This window comes from Maylandia zebra, linkage group LG12, assembly GCF_041146795.1.
Source record: "Maylandia zebra isolate NMK-2024a linkage group LG12, Mzebra_GT3a, whole genome shotgun sequence".
Lineage (NCBI taxonomy): Eukaryota > Metazoa > Chordata > Actinopteri > Cichliformes > Cichlidae > Maylandia > Maylandia zebra.
Window position 1 is genome coordinate 35,155,542 of NC_135178.1, and position 15,742 is coordinate 35,171,283.

The 15,742-nt window shown below is 42.0% G+C and overlaps 1 protein-coding gene across 7 annotated transcripts in view; it reads right to left on the reverse strand.

The window, feature by feature from the left end:
- The window catches only part of LOC101479161 (ral guanine nucleotide dissociation stimulator), an 85,731-nt gene that overhangs the window by 9,582 nt on the left and 60,407 nt on the right, over positions 1-15,742 (reverse strand). For 5 of the 7 annotated variants that reach the window (XM_004555709.5, XM_004555707.5, XM_004555710.6 and 2 more), the window contains exons 2-8: positions 4,979-5,283; positions 3,664-3,738; positions 2,492-2,721; positions 2,115-2,239; positions 1,766-1,981; positions 1,575-1,678; positions 1,420-1,504 (exon numbers count right to left, since the gene is read on the reverse strand). In XM_004555709.5, the coding sequence (XP_004555766.1) occupies positions 1,420-1,504; positions 1,575-1,678; positions 1,766-1,981; positions 2,115-2,239; positions 2,492-2,721; positions 3,664-3,738; positions 4,979-5,283 (1,140 nt within the window). The remainder of the gene's footprint in view (positions 1-1,419; positions 1,505-1,574; positions 1,679-1,765; positions 1,982-2,114; positions 2,240-2,491; positions 2,722-3,663; positions 3,739-4,978; positions 5,284-15,742) is intronic. The other 2 variants (XM_004555706.6, XM_004555705.4) reach the window with 2 other exon arrangements.

Sequence of the window (15,742 nt, forward strand, 5' to 3'; positions counted from 1 at the left end):
AATGAGAAATGACGCACATCTTACAAGCTAACTCAACTCAACTCCAACCTGACACATTCTCCAAGCTTTAGAAACACTATAACTATTTCATTCCTGTCATTAGCGATTTTTAACCAGGAACCTCCCTTCAAGGATGTTTTTCTCCAAAAGCTTTTTAAACTTCATATACTTCGTTTATGTGTTACAGCAGATTAGATCTTTAAAACCTGTTCTGAAATAAAAAATAAAACATCTGCACGACCTCAAAGTAAAAACTGGGAGAAAATCCACCTCCTTGCCGTTCCTTGCGCATTCCTCAGAGTGATGTAATGCCCGGAGGCCTCCGGAGCTTCGTGCAACTCGAGCCAACTGAGTCGAGTCAACGCGGCCTGTCCCGAGCAGATAGACAGAGGCGACGCCCTGAGGTCTGCTTTCACATATTGGAGCCGTTATCTACACCTGCCAAAGGGTTCCTCCCTGTGACGTCAGCAGGGATTCCCTCAGCGGACGCCGCGGGTGTTAACTAACTCAGCATTACATCAGAAAACTTCTCAGGTTAAAAATAGGTGATTGCAATTATTTACAATGATTATGAGCTTTTTCCTAAAAATTGAGCAGTCTTTATGAGCGTGCAAATGTCAGAATGTGACAACTTAAAAACTTGTTGATTGTAAGGACAGCGCTGCAGCATAAGTGCAACTAAGTCCTGTTTCAGTCTAAGTTTCTTGTGCGATAAAAGCCAAACATCCCTACTGCTCTTCAGACCTTCTGTTTACAAGCAGCAGCCACTCAAAAGCGAGTTGGTGTAAAAGGCGGAGGAATTAAAACAGCTTGTTTCAGACAGAGGACGAATGCAAAGCCCCAGTGCAAGAAAAATAATCATTATTTTGACCTGTGAATCATGCAAAGCTTGTGTAGTAAAGTCAAAGAGTAAAGACGAGCAGCGGAAAGCATGTGCAGCCTGTTGATCTGTCATCTCATTTCCTGCTCACTCAAATATCTTGAATTTATGAATCAGCTCCTGCTGACCTTCCACTGAATGCGTCAATACGAGCAAAACACTCTGACGGTGTCAACAGGTCTCTGCATTAAACCCACTATATCGCACTAATGATGACAGCAACCTGTCAGCTGCACAGAGCCCACCCTGGACATCGTATATGGATCCTGTTGTCCAAAAGTAACAGAACAAGGTGCTCTGATGTGCAGGAAGCTTGGCTGCAGCTGTTGTGAGGAAGGATACTGACAGTAAAGGGTCACCTAGCCGTGCATCCTCCCGCCGCCTGCTCAGCTGCCACGTGTTACTGTTATGTAACTCATAAACGGATTTGTCTGCGTATTATTGTGAAGATGGCTTTTCCTTCAGCGGCTAAATACACCTCCTCCGTTTTCACTGTGCACCCCCTCAGTGTTATGTTTACATCTGTTGCTGTGACTCACCTTCACCAGCAGCTCTCGGCTCAGGGAGTAATTGTTGTCGTCAGAGAAGATCTCGGACAGCTCGCGGAAGGTTCGGAAACTTTCCCTGTAGGCGGACAAAGAGGTCAGCGCACAACAATCACTCTGCAGAGCCTGCAGGCGGGCACGAAACCTACCGTGACACTTCCTCCCAGGTCCTCTTTAGGCGGTGGATTGCGTTGCACTGCAGGGCGGAGAGGATGGCTCGCAACGAGGAGAAGTTCTTTAGTATTCGACACTCCTGAAAACAGCAATCGTTCAGTCAGAAACAAACCAAAACGGCCGTCAGTCCCAGGAGCACATGAGCTCAGCAAACCAGAAGTCTCACCCGGGCAACTTCTATCCACCTCTCCAGCAGACGGGCTCTCTGGTTGGGCTTCAGTGCCGGGTTGCTCAGGCAGGTGGTGATGACACAGTTGGTGACAGAGTTGAATTGGGCCACGGTGGCTCTGATGGTGGGAGCCAGGTGCTCCTTACCTTTCTTATCCCGCTGAGACCAAATCCCCCCCAGGCAGTGGTAGGGAACCACCTTCTTGAACAGATCCTGAATGGACGCAGAGAAAGAGGGGAGTTAAAATCGATACTTATTTCTAATTTAAAGAGAGGCGGTGCAGATACGATCTTAAGAATCAACACCACCAGGTAACTGTGCTGAAAGGGACAGGAAAGATTCTCACCGCGTCCATGAGCGTGAACTGCTCTGCCACCATGATGGGGTCAAACGACAGGAAACTGAAAGCAGGAAGCTCATCCTCAAAGCCGCTCTCTTCCTGCGTAGCAAAAGGGCAGCCGATGTGTTCCCCTAAAGAGAATAAAAAAATATATATTTTTCACACAGCTGACTCCACCCGAGCTCAACCTTAACACAGCTCCTGCACTTTTTCTGAGCCAACACTTTCTTTGTTCTTTACAGCAACAAATATCTCAGCGTTTGAACTGAAACTGAACATCTAGAGCCACCTGAAATGTGCACAGCCTTCAACTGGTTTATTCTAACACTTCAGGTTTTTATTACTGTGGGACCACCATTCTGATATGTTAAAGGAGTCCCTGCCTGCTCTGGTGTCCCTCTCTTGTCCTGCCTTCATACCATCAGGATCAGGCTCACACTGCTGTCTTCGGTGGAAGTGGGCCAGCAGGTTGCGGGCACGGCGCTCCAGGTCCGAGCCAGGGAAGTGGAGGTGAAGGTAAGCGAGGAGCTGATGTAGACACTCGTAGTTGGGAGGGCTCCAGAAGTCCTCAGAGTACTGGTCCAGCCACGCGCCCAGGATGGACGAAACAGTGCTGAAACACACAGGAAATAAAATATAAGAAAAGAGCCTCCTTAGGAAACCCACAAAGCAACAATATGAAAGTAGAAAAACAAAATTTATAGAAAGACATTCTCACATTTTCAATTTTAAGGTGCGCTTGAGAGAATTATCTACTACAGTATGTTAGTGTTTATCTGAACTGGTGACTCTTATGGTCAGGTTGTTTTTCTATCCTTTGTTATTTCCATTCTTGTGATTCAAACTAAATCTAAACAAATATGGTTTCTGTTACACAAGAGTAAAAAAAAAAAAAGCCCTGTTTTACTGAATTAATGAGCCATCTTGAAACCCTAAAAGAGCCTCTACTGCTTAAAGCTCGATGTCATTAACATGAATGACCCTCCACTTAGTTTAATACAGCTTTATTTTGGCTTAGATTTGAAACAATGGTACCTTTGAGTAATACAGCCTTCATTCAGGATATAAGGATGACGCAAATAATGCATAATGCATTATCATAAAATGCATTCAGGGTCACTACATGGCTACAAGATGGAGGAGGTGGTTTTTACTCATGAAATCATGTTCCCAGTGCGCGGATTTGAGTATCTGAAGATATCTCATTTATTTAGAAAAAAATTAAAACTGCACAATGTTTCCATGAAGTTTAAAACAACAGCTACCTGAAGTCAATGGGAGCATTTCTCAGAAAACACTGTCTTGACTTTAAGGATTTAACTAAAGCTCTTTTAAAAGAGAATAAGAAAATGAATAAGTTGTTTATTTTTCTGTGATTTATCACATTTTTAGGGCTGCCTGAACCCAAACAGCCCCCTCAGTCTGACAGGTATCCAGCCACGGGGAAGAAAACGATCCCTTTAAGCCGGGGAGGAGGGGGGTTGAGGCTCGGTGCTGTGAATGTACTCTGTGATTAATGTTGGAAGCTCGACACTGAAGGTCGCAGCACGCTTACTTTCTCAGCTCTGTGCAGTCGTCCTGGGAGACTCTGTGTGCTGTGGCTGCAGGCACATTTTGGAGCTTGGCATACCTAAAAACAGAAAGAAAAAAACCACCAGTTTCATTTTATGAACCAAACTAATGAACAAAACAACCAAAAAAGAAAGAAGCTTCAGTCTGAGTTTTCATGTCAAGGTTTGATGGCTCTCTCTCTCTCTTTTGTTGTTGTCCCTAATAAGCTAAACATTTTAAAAGCACAGGGGCATTAGTAACAGTGTTTTGTAATACTGAGCAATATTTAAAATTATTCTGAACAGAAAAACATGAAACACTCAGAAAATGTCCTGAGGCAAACTTGAACCCACGCCCCTGCAGTAGCCTTCGGCATGTGGGTCACATACGGTGATACTGCTAAACTCATTGAGCCTTACTGTCATCGGCATCTTTTTATTTTTTATTGCAGTTTTATTATTGTATCATATTTATTTTTTACTACATTTTGCTTTGCAGTAAAACAATTGTAGCAAAAGCACAGGAGTAGTAAAACTAGTCGTAGTTGTAGACCTCTGACCACTGCGCAGGGTCCATCCACTAAGTGCACGATGGCCGTTTAAAAAAATACAACTTCACAGCACAAACGAACACATTTACTACAAATCTGCTGTGTATGTGCGGTTTTTCCCTTCATCACAACTGCTGGGTGGACACATTTTGTTTTATTGGCTTTTCAGGGGTGTGGTCCTTTTGATTGACAGGTGTCCAGGCGCAGGCGGTTGTCCCGGGCCTTATCTCTGTTAATTCGACTCACTTAACTGAAATATTCAGCTGTGTGTGCTGTTGGTGCCTTTTGGATAATTTTGCATTGAACAGCTGAATTAACCATGATATCACTCGGGGTACCAGGTTCAGCTTTTTTGAGAGAAATTCTAGTAATTTATAAGTCTGTTAATTAATGTTACGTCAGTCCTCTGTATACAGTGTGTAGGCATGATGGGGTTCATTTACAGTGTGATCATTTTGGCACTTTTGGTCCTTTATAATCTTAAGAAATATTCCCTTGTTTCTTGTAATTTGGAGAATTTATTTCTAAGTAAATCTGCTATTTTAATCTTCTGATATACTGAATTTTTTCTCTGTTTGTTTTATAATAATGGATCTGAGCATGATTATGTGTCACAAAACAAAAATATTCAAGTAAAGTGTCTAAATTTTGTACTTAAACACAACTTCTAATGTATTCACATTCATTTCTGATTAAGAATTTAAATCAGAAAAGTCTGGAAAAAGCACAAATCTGCTTTTCCACCCGGTGTCGTCTGGTGTCACCGTACCTGTTGAGCAGGAGATCGAGCACCTGCTTGGTGGTGGCGAAGGATCGGTAGGTACAGAGGAAGATGGTGACGTAGGTGGAGTCTTTGCCCTTGAACGCCGACACCATGTACTCCACCAGCCTCTCCAGAGTGCCGGCTTTGATGGTCCGCACCTTGCAGGTTTCGTAGAGGCTCAGGGCGGAGTCCGTGTCCACGCCCAGCCATCGCTGCCCTTTGCTGGCCGACTGGTGAAGCTGCACCTTCCTCAGTGTGATGGTGAAGATGGCGTCCTCCTCGGCCTCCTCGCCGATCTCCTGCGTCGAGCTCTGAGAGGCAGACAAGGAAAACAAAACATTTTTACTCCAACTGTCGACTTCGTTTGGGTGAAATTTTGTCCCAGGATCCACGGCGGTTTCTTCATGCTGGAACAAGCGCTTCAAATAAGTGTTTAAGGGACCAGATTAGAGGGAGCTGAAGGCTGAGAGGAGCAGCCATCTTTACCGTGCAGAACGTGGAGTTAAAAATGTCCGGCATCTAATTCTGGGACTAAACCCTTTAATTATGACCATCTGTGTGACCTGGCCCTCTCCTTTCTGCTCGGTCCCTCTCTCTGAGTCATACTTCGTGAATCATGTGCGTGCACAAACAAACAATAGCTTGTTACCAAACAGAGCTTGCTGGATAACTGGGTCGACAATACAGGCTGCAGCCTGCATTTACCCAAACGGGGAATTAACACAAGCTGCTTGTTGCCTGAATGAGGGCTCTGTGGGCCGCTGCAGGTCACCACCCACAACAGTTTGTTGTTGTTTTCTCCTCAACATGAAAAACGAAGATGAAACAAACCATGAACTGTGATGCTGACGGGGATCATCATAAAGTAAGGATACGAATTCCACTTCACCTGATGCCTCATCAGCACCGCTCGTGGTTACACAACAGAAACAAAAGTGTTACCTCTGACGGCTTATGAGTAAAATTAGATCTTTAACACTAATTTCCTTGAAAACACCAAACTCTAGCTTAGCTGCCTACAATGCAACATGCACTGGGATAGTTCTTCAGCTGGCCTGCAGTGCTGTTTCCCCATCTAGCTTGCCCAGTTTTAGAGATATCAGCAATAAGGATGTCTGCCTCTTGAATTTAATTGACCTAAATGGACCTTTGGAGGATGACTTAAACATGTAAGCAAAGATCAGCTCCCAAGCAATAAAGATGAGAACATAATTAGATGAGTTCATTTTCAAAATAAGAGCAAGAAGCACTTTTTTCTAGTTTTCTAGAAACTTGATCACGGTTGGATAATTTTTCTAAAATGCTAAATTGAACAACCAAATATACCTGGACTGTCTGTGAGTGGGGAAACACCACTGTAAAATAAACATTAGCTGTTTGAGGGGCCAAGAAAGATGAACATATTAAAACCTAACAGGAAGAGCCACGGTGGTGTGAATCACTATGGAGGAATGGCATGCAGTGCCACAGTCGTCTGTCACGGCCACTTATCGTGGATCCTCAGAGAATTAGTCATTCAAGTCCATTTCCAGCATCTCAGCTCGGGGCTGAGAGACGCTCAGCACCGTTTGGAGCTGTAATTAAATGTCAACAAACAGCTAACATTCTCTGAGTAATAATACAAAGACTAAATTGGGAGAAACTGTGATATTTTTCACTATTTTACGTGTATGGAGTGAAACAGTAACAGTTAATGGCCAAAAAACAATGAGCATAACCGTGAGCTGCAGCCCAATCATTTAGTGTTATGTCAGAACCAGCCTACTAACAAACAGATTATGGACAGAAGGCGATGCCATTTCACACACTTGATAACCAACAATGTTTTCATAAACGCAGAAAAAAGACTCAAATCAAACTGGCTTTAACTGGGATATCTAACCTCTGCCCAATAAACAAGAGTCCTGTACACAGAAGGTGACCTTCAGTAACCCTGAAGAGACCCTGACAGCTGAGGGAGGGTGTATGTGACAGATAAAGAGAGGAGACAAACCCCTGGACTGCTGTAAATCCTGCTGGATATAATGGCCGAGGCACAGCTGCAGCTGAGAGGCTCAACAGCAGGAGCGGCTCTTATCAGCCAAACCGCAGAGGCCGCGCCACCATCACCTCCGGCCCGAAAAATGCAGCGCTCAAGGGCAGCTCCTCGCTCTATCGGGCGAATCGATTCCCAGAATAATGCTCCTATTCATGTTCCCGTAAGTGATGCCGTGCAAACCAAACAGTCCGTGCTAGTAGAAAAATAAGTGAGAGGCTGATGCTCTAAAAAGGGGAGTTCAATGCCATCTCCAAATGGCTTCAACAGAGGAAACTACCAAGTGTGAAACACCACCGTCTATTTCAACATGACTAGAAGCTGAATCTAGACTCAAAATGTCGGTGAAAATGAAATCTTAAAGTTCATTTGAAGGTTTCTCCAGTGAAAACGGACAGAAATGCTCGTCTCAGTGACTCGTCTGGGTCTCAGCTGCACAGCTGATATGTTGAACACCTTGTGAACCATCTCGGAGCTCAGCATGTTTTAAAACTGAGGCTTAAATCTAGAGGTGACTCTGCTTTTGCCATAAGAGATTTAGTCTTCAGTCTGAAAACTGGGGTGTTTTCCTACGAGAGCCATGAAGCAGGTGACAGCGTTTTCAGTTTTCCTCTTAAACTGAAAACAGTTTTACAGTTTGAACATTTGGGCTCGATCACTCTCCTTGTAAATAAAATGAGAAAAAAAGTTTATTTCAAATCAGGTTCAGTTGCAGTTTGACTTAATCAGCATCGTTTACGGATGTAACAGCTCAAAAGCACTGATAAGACATTCAGTGGGGGGTTTCTCATAAAATCTCATAAATCCAGAAGCAGCCCTTTTCGTTTCACTTACATTTATCTTTTCCTCGCATTCCTTCAGCCTGACTCAGTGTTTCATCAATAAAATCAACACCACACCGCGTTTTAAAATCCCTGCTATAAACAATTAATGACACGCCAGACAAAGCAGGGTCACAGTTAGATGTTAATTATAGAAATCACACTGAACCAGAAGCACTGATTACTTTTATTTATAGAATCCAATTTACCCACTGTGGTTAAAAACAAAACTAAACAAACTGCGTCACAGTCATTACAGCAGAGGAAGGGGTTTTGGTTATTTTTAATTTACCGGCAGCTCTCCTGAACATAGCGATGCAAATTTAGTCTCTTAGTGTTTCCACTGAAAACTACAAGATGTTCAAAGTGAATTATACAAATTATTTCTTTTATCCTGATGTGTCACGATGTTCAGGCATAGTCAATTCTGGGAAATAACTTGATGCTTATTAATATGGCATACAGATTTTATAGTTTAAACAGAACCTATTCTGCTTATTTCTCTGAGTCGACATTCATAATAATCCTTGATCATCTCATGCTGGACCTTCCTGTCTGAAATAAGCCATTTTAGCTCTTCTCTTTTAAAGATCATCCTCCCTTTAACACGGCTTTCTTTCATTGTTTAGCCCACTTTGATCACAAAGCAGGACAAGGTGGCTAATGCACAGAACATGTACCATATATTTCTCTCTCTGTAAAAAAGCTGTAAAGCTTATGAAAATACAGTTAAAAGTCCAAAATGTATGCTCTCAATCACATTTTCCAAAGCATGAACATACCCTAACCCAGTGGCTCCCAAACGTTTTTTGCTAGGTCATCCTTTGTTTTACAAGAAAATCTTTGCAGTGATTAAAACATATTCAAAGTGAAGTGGCTGTCTACAAGTAACAGACAGTGATGATGATGCTGCTACCATTTTAAGAAAGAACTGATATAATTGTAAATATAATCTGGAGCATCTGAGCTGAATAATATTCCTCGAACACTGCTCTGAATCAGTTACACTGACAACAATATAAATGACACAACTACAGAAGGGTCCACAGGAAATGTCTGGCATCTAGAAACAGCCTCCTCCACACTCTACATTCACCTACACCGTCCTGGCTGTGAATGACCATGAATGCAAAGTGGGCTGGAGGAATGTGAGGCGAGTAAAAGTGTCAGGACAGAGTCACGAGGCAGGGAGGATACGTTTCCAGAAGGAAGGAAAAGGAAAATTAAGCCACATAATCCTTGTTTTAGACTTGTTTTAATGCTCAAACAAACTGGTTTATATTAAACACAGTGGGGTTTTTTCCTTGGCTTCCTTTGGCCTGACTGTTGCCCGGTGTTCCAGTACAGGAGTCGGCTCAGCCCTCACATTAAATGGTAATCTTACCGCACGAATGTACCAAAGCAAAATCCTAGTAGATTTACAGAGGGCTGAAACAAAAGAGGCTTGTCCAGCTGCTAAGGGTCGTTTTTAAGGATTCCTGCTGGCCAAGAATACCCAAGGAGGCACTTTGGTCAAAGACTTTTAACAGTTTTTAGTTGCTGGGTAGTTTTTAAACTTGTACTTTTAAATAAGGAGGTCAAACCAGCATTCGTGATGGATGTTTTCAACCATTTTGAGTCCCTGTCTTCCTGCTTCCAAAAAACTCTGGTGTTTGTTTTTGTTTCCATGACAGATTTTGAGGTTATCTTCTACCCTGATCCAAAACATAAACTTAGATTATAAACTTATTACCACTGACAAAATGACCCAAGCTGAAAGTAAAGGCTCTCTCACGGCTATTACCAAGAAGGCTGCAGAGTTTCAAGATTTTCTTTGAGTAAAACTTTATTTAATCTGTAAATATAGATGGAGAAGAGCTTCTGACTGCATCAGGATTAGGCACAAACACCTTGAGTGACTTTAAGGGTTACTCCTGCATGACTCCATCCAAAAAGGAAAATCACCAGGATTCTAATTTTTAAAAAAGTAAACCAAATGAGAAAAGTTTTTATTGATTACACAGTCAATTCAGGAAAGTTCACGTATTTTCTATTAAAAAGGCAGCACAGACTCTTGCACTGCCTTAACTACATGTGGACCAGATATACTTACATGCACAGTCATCTATCAAAGGGTGAAGGAAAAACAAGGAGGCGACAATTGGTGCTAAATTCTATCTTCAGCAGGACGAGGTGACTAGCTCCTTCCTGCACCTGCCATGGCAGCTAGGTAAGTATGACTGATCATGAAGGATCGTGTAGCTTTTCATGATTTAATAACGTAAAACACACACACAAATGTATGCACTCAGCTGTGTGTGTTCATGTTAATTAGGGATGTGCATAGAGCTGTTCGATATAACGATAAATATCAGATGACGATATAAAAAGTCTATCGTTTCATTTTACGCTATCGTTTGTTTCGTGGTGTCGCAAAATAAACTGTTTACGGCAATATTTTTTCATCGGTCACTGTAGTGGCTATATTAATTTCTTAAAGTTCTCTCTTTCTCTTATATTTTATATAACCACACTACGGATGGACAAGCGCCTGTTTTTATGCGTTGTCGTTAGCAACAACGACGGTAACAGCATCGCGTGTCCGCTTGTTTATGTTCCACATAAACCTTTCACAATAAAGCTCAAGATCCTGTTGAGACTTTTCAAAATAAACTGAATCACGTGAAAGAGCAGATTATTTACGGATGAGAAGTAAAAAAGAGCCGTCAGGTGCTAAAAAAATAAACCTTTGACTCAAACGTTAGAACAGGCTTTTCCCTGCAGCACGCCGTGTAATAAATACTCACAAAGAAAACGGCGGCCGTTACAACTTATGTCTAAAAATGTATAGCTTCATGCTTCGGTTAAAACACTCCAGCTACATGACGCGCAGCTGGAAACATTTCCCGCAAGACGAGCTGTCCGAGATTCATAGAATTTACAGAAAATGTTACATTTTTGTGATTTATATCGTTATCGGGACGATAGATGTCTTATATCGGGATATGAGATTTTGGTCATATAGCACAGCCCTAGATGTGCATAAATACTCAAACAGACATTTCAAAGCTGCTATCTTTACTCATCTCACACTGTGTATGTTTTCAACATTATACATAGCCCAAACATTTCAGCAACATTTAAAACACGATTCAATTAAAGGTTTCATATAGCTCTGAAAATATACAATAAATGTTTATTTGTCTAATTAAATCTGTGGATTTCAAGTGTGATCAGTATTAAACATTTTCTAAAGGGATTCTGTGTTTTTAGACTCTGCAACTAGTCTAATTTCATAGCAAACATCACTAATGCTAATTAGTTTATAAAACAACCATAACATTCTAACTGAGAAAGGCATACCATGAGGTAACAAGCTTTGGATCATAATTTTCCTGCTTCCCAACAAGTTTTTATGTCTCCTGATCATAAACATAACCTTTGTTAACAAAGCTCTTAGCACTACCAAAAACAATGGCCACACTTCTAATGACCCAAGCAGACATAAACAGGAACGATTCTCTATTGAAATTAAAAGTTAGAAGAGTCGAGAGCATCAGCATCAACTCCCAGCCTCTTCACAGCAGCCGGCTGACCTTTTCATTAGTTCGAAAAGACAATCACATCCCAAAATTTAAAAAAAGAAAAAGGTTTATCTCAAATAACAAACCTCCTTCTTTCTATCTGATAGTGTATAGGCTTTATAAATACAGCTAACTGGCACAGGAACAGGCTAAAATAAACATAAGGGCTGAAGTAAACCTTGGGGCTGCGCCAAATCCCCCCAAGGCCAAAGAGCCCTCTGGGAGTGTGTTCGGAGGAGTGAAGCTACAGGGCTCATCAACAGCAAACACACCTGCTTCGAAAGTGACCATTAGAAATCCCCTCTGAGGCAGAGTCTAAATGCAGATCAAGAGAAACTCTCAAGAGAAAACCTGCCCCCTCCCCCAAAAACAATCAACAGCTGAACAAAGGCAACGCGTCCATTTCAACTCCACGGCACAAGCCGGTGACTTCCCCTCGCTAACAATGAATGCTGAAAGGCGGTGAGATCATTTGGAAGCGGGGTAAGACACAGAAGAGGGGAGGAGGGTGTAGCCGAGCTCTTTAGCTGGTAAACACTGAGGCACTGAGGGGGTCTCTGCGAGCAGAAGGCTGGTTTATGCGCCAAAGTCATTACTCATCTCCCACTGATGCTTCTGAACAGCTAAAGTGTCGGGACGCAAATGCAAACATACAATATAATTTCCAACTTCTCTTTAAAATAATTTGTCCAAGAGCTGATGTTTTAGTTTTAATCAAGCACCATGAACACTACAGCAGGTAGACATGCAGATACTTTCTTGGATAAGACAATAAATGTAACCAGGTGCTGGCAAAGTCACGAGGCGACCAAAGACTTTAGTTCCCATCCAGTGCAGCAGGTAGATATTCAAATAACTTTCAGCTGTTGGCAGCAGAGAGAAAATGAGATGACACTGGGATGTATCACCCGATAAATATTTAGATAATATAAATTTAAGTCACAAGTATTAGTGAACAAAAAAGGAGCTAAAATCATAAAACAAAACTTCTTCTTATCAATAAAACAAAAATACATAAAGACACGCCCCCTTACTTCCAAATTACCTTTATTCCAGCAGTTTCTCCATCATTTCTTTCCCAAACTAACAACAACACAAACGGTCTATTTTTTATCCCTGTGCTTCTGCTGTCCAAAAGCTGACTTTGGAGAGAAATTAATTTGACAGACCAGCCGTGGGTCACAGAACTTCTGCTTAGATTTAGGAGATGACCTCAATCTACATTTCCTGTAATCAGATTTTGTTTTTATTAAGTTGGCTTGTTTACAGTGTCAAAGAAGATTCAAAGTGACGGCAGTGACTGTGGATCAGCAAACGATGGAGGATGGAGTTTATTTTCTTTCATGTTTTTTGAATTATACTTTCTACTAATTTCACTCAAATTTATTTTTTTTTCTATAAAAACTAAAATAAGACCTTGATTTAACCCTCGGCTTAGGACATTTCTGCCCATGTGAGAGAGAAAGGTATTAACCGAGCCAAGCTGGCTTGCTCATTTTAGCGTTGCCATTATCAATCACACTCACAGTTTAATTGGGAAAATGAGCCTCTTATGCTGATCCCGTTCAAACAGGGCTGATTTTCATATCCATAAATCATCGTTGATGCAAATTAAATGCTAATTAAATTTGACTGTAAAACTCCTCAAATATCAACACGACTTGGATTCAGTCATTTATGTCACCCTGAGTCAGACAAGCCCGACTCAAAGTCCACTCTGTTGTTGACTCTGGAGCTTTTGCACATATCTATGCAGATGTTTGGTGTCGTGGAAAGTTTAAACGCTGACATTTCCATTGAGCAAGCTCGTTCTGCTGATGAGGACTGTCTGATACGTGGGAAGGCTCCAGAACAAGCAACGTTTTATTTTTTAAGACAACCTGCAGTTAGGATTTCTTGCTTTACACTCTGGGAGTCAGAGGACATCTGCGCTAAAATCTAAAATATATTTTGAAGGATATAACAAAAGATTTCAGTAATTTTGCATTCCCAGACTTCAAGTCTGTATCGTGAAGTTCCCTGCTGATGCAAATAGCATTGACTCAAGGTCTGCTCACTAGCTTATGCTGGAGGTTTTCCTGTTACTATCACAGTCACTTTTTTTCTAATGATAATCTTTCAGCACGGCTGAAACCTGTGGAAGAGAAGAAGAAGAAAAACCATCCTCTGTGACTCTTCACAACCTCATAAAAGAGTTACGGTCAGGTAACTAATACCAGCAGCGATCCACCAGAAACATGTGGTTAGGCTACAAAACCAGCGTGACGGAAATCCCAATTAATTCTCAAGTGATAACGAGAACTTTGATCATTTTGTCCCGCAGGAGGTTTAAACGTTACTTCTTACAAGCAAAACCTCTGAGCTGTGTCCACGCACAGCGGATTAAAGACCTCCATCCTCCCCCTCTGCTCCCAGTTAATCCTGCCGAATTAAATCAAATCCCTCCAGAACCTTCTCTCCTGCTCTGACCCACTTTGTAACTCGCTCAGTAAAACAAAATAGCTGCTTTAAACGCGACAGGGTTGTAACTGCTTTGTGTCTTAAAATAAACTTCACCTAAATCCAAACATGAACTCACAAGTTTTAAAGCCTACAGGGGGACACCAGCCAGCCGGCTCATTTTTCCCTCTGTATGTTCTAACGCCTACCAAAATAAAGCAACGCAATATTGTTTCCGCAAAGATTATATTGATGTCAAAGTTTTTCTCCAGGTTTAGATAAACATGCTGCAGCAGACAGACAGCAAGTGCAGAATCAGGCAATTTGAGCAAAGTTGGAGAACCGAGTATTTTTCCAGGCGTCTGGCCTTCACATTCCAGTTTCTGTCTGCTGCTGCGATCCAGCCCTCAGCCACTCGACTTTCTCTCTTCAAAATGAACCCAGAAACAAAAGCTCCTCTGTGCCGAGTCGGACGGTCCGGCTCCTGATTCTCACAGCGACACTTAACCAACGTTCCGGCTGTCGGGGCTTATCTTAAATAAGAGCACATCATAAATGGCATCCCCGTGACTCAGGCCAGAGAAAGCTGACTGAAGTCACTTTTTCTTCACTGTAAATCCGGGTCATGTGGATATAATTAGACAATGAGACATGCACAGAGGAAACCGTAATCCAGCATTGTGCACTGTCCAGTTTTTGGTTTATTCTGATTGTGTTTGAGATCATTTCTTCCATGTGGGGCTAACCGGTGCTGCGCTGCAGTATCATAACATACATCTGGGACTGCTCACAAGCAAGGCTGAGTCACTGTTAGCTCCGAGGACAATCAGATGATGACAGAAAGAACGAAGTTCATGGAAAATGTTTCAGCAGCTCGGAGTCTCTCAGTTCGCCGTCACTCTGCGCTTCTAAAACTAAAGACTCCTAAGTACTCCCCGAGGGTAGCTGCCCACTGAGGGGTTACCCTCACTGTCAAGGGCTTTCTGTCTGTTTGCATTCACGCGGTTACGGTGCGACTGGCATAGCAACAACTACAAACACAACAAGATGGACGACTGGAGGTGTGTGTCTATTAGGGATGGACTGATCTGATATTTGATTGATTATCAGTCCGATCGACACATCGGTTCAGTTCTGTGTTGTTCTGTTTACTGCACCACGTGTCAGCAGCAGCAGCCTTTTTAAGTAAAAATAAAACATATTTTCTGTTGCTCCTGTAGGGAAACAATGACAACGTCGTGCTGAACACTGTCCAAGGTAAATGGCATTGTTTTTCTTCCTTTGAATACCCCCTTAATTAAGCTTGGAATTCCAATTTCCCTGCTTTGTTCTAAAGTTAGGGGATATTTTTGGTTAATAGACGGAAATCCCAGATTTATTTTTTTTTTTAAATATGTTGATAGCTGGTGCTGCAATAACATGGAGAACATTCACTAAACACTAAGGGGAATGATCTATGAAAAAGTCCCTGCACTTCCTTCCTTCCTAAACCGAATCAGATCCTTTAAGCACAAAGGTGAACAGAGTCCCTTGAACCAATTGCTCTGGGAGTTGCTTCGCTGCTTCTCTGATGTTCTCTGCAAACTGATTTGTAATTGAATGAGCTGACAGTTCAAAGTGCTCACTGTTTCTCTTGAGACGGGCTCGATAAGCAGCAGTCTTTGTTCAGCAGAGTTTTATGAAAGGTTCGGCCCCTGATCCTGCTGATTTGCTAACGGACTGCATCGTTGGTAATTATGACTATTTTTAGCTTGAATGCACTGTTGTATACCGTTTGGCTTATTGCATCTGTGGCCAAGAGGGCTTCTTGGCTCCTGTGAAAATTAGATTATACAGGGTTGAAAAAAAAAAAAGAAGAAGCAAAAACACGGTTACATAAAGTCAAACAAAGCTGGTAAAGAAAAAGAAGAAA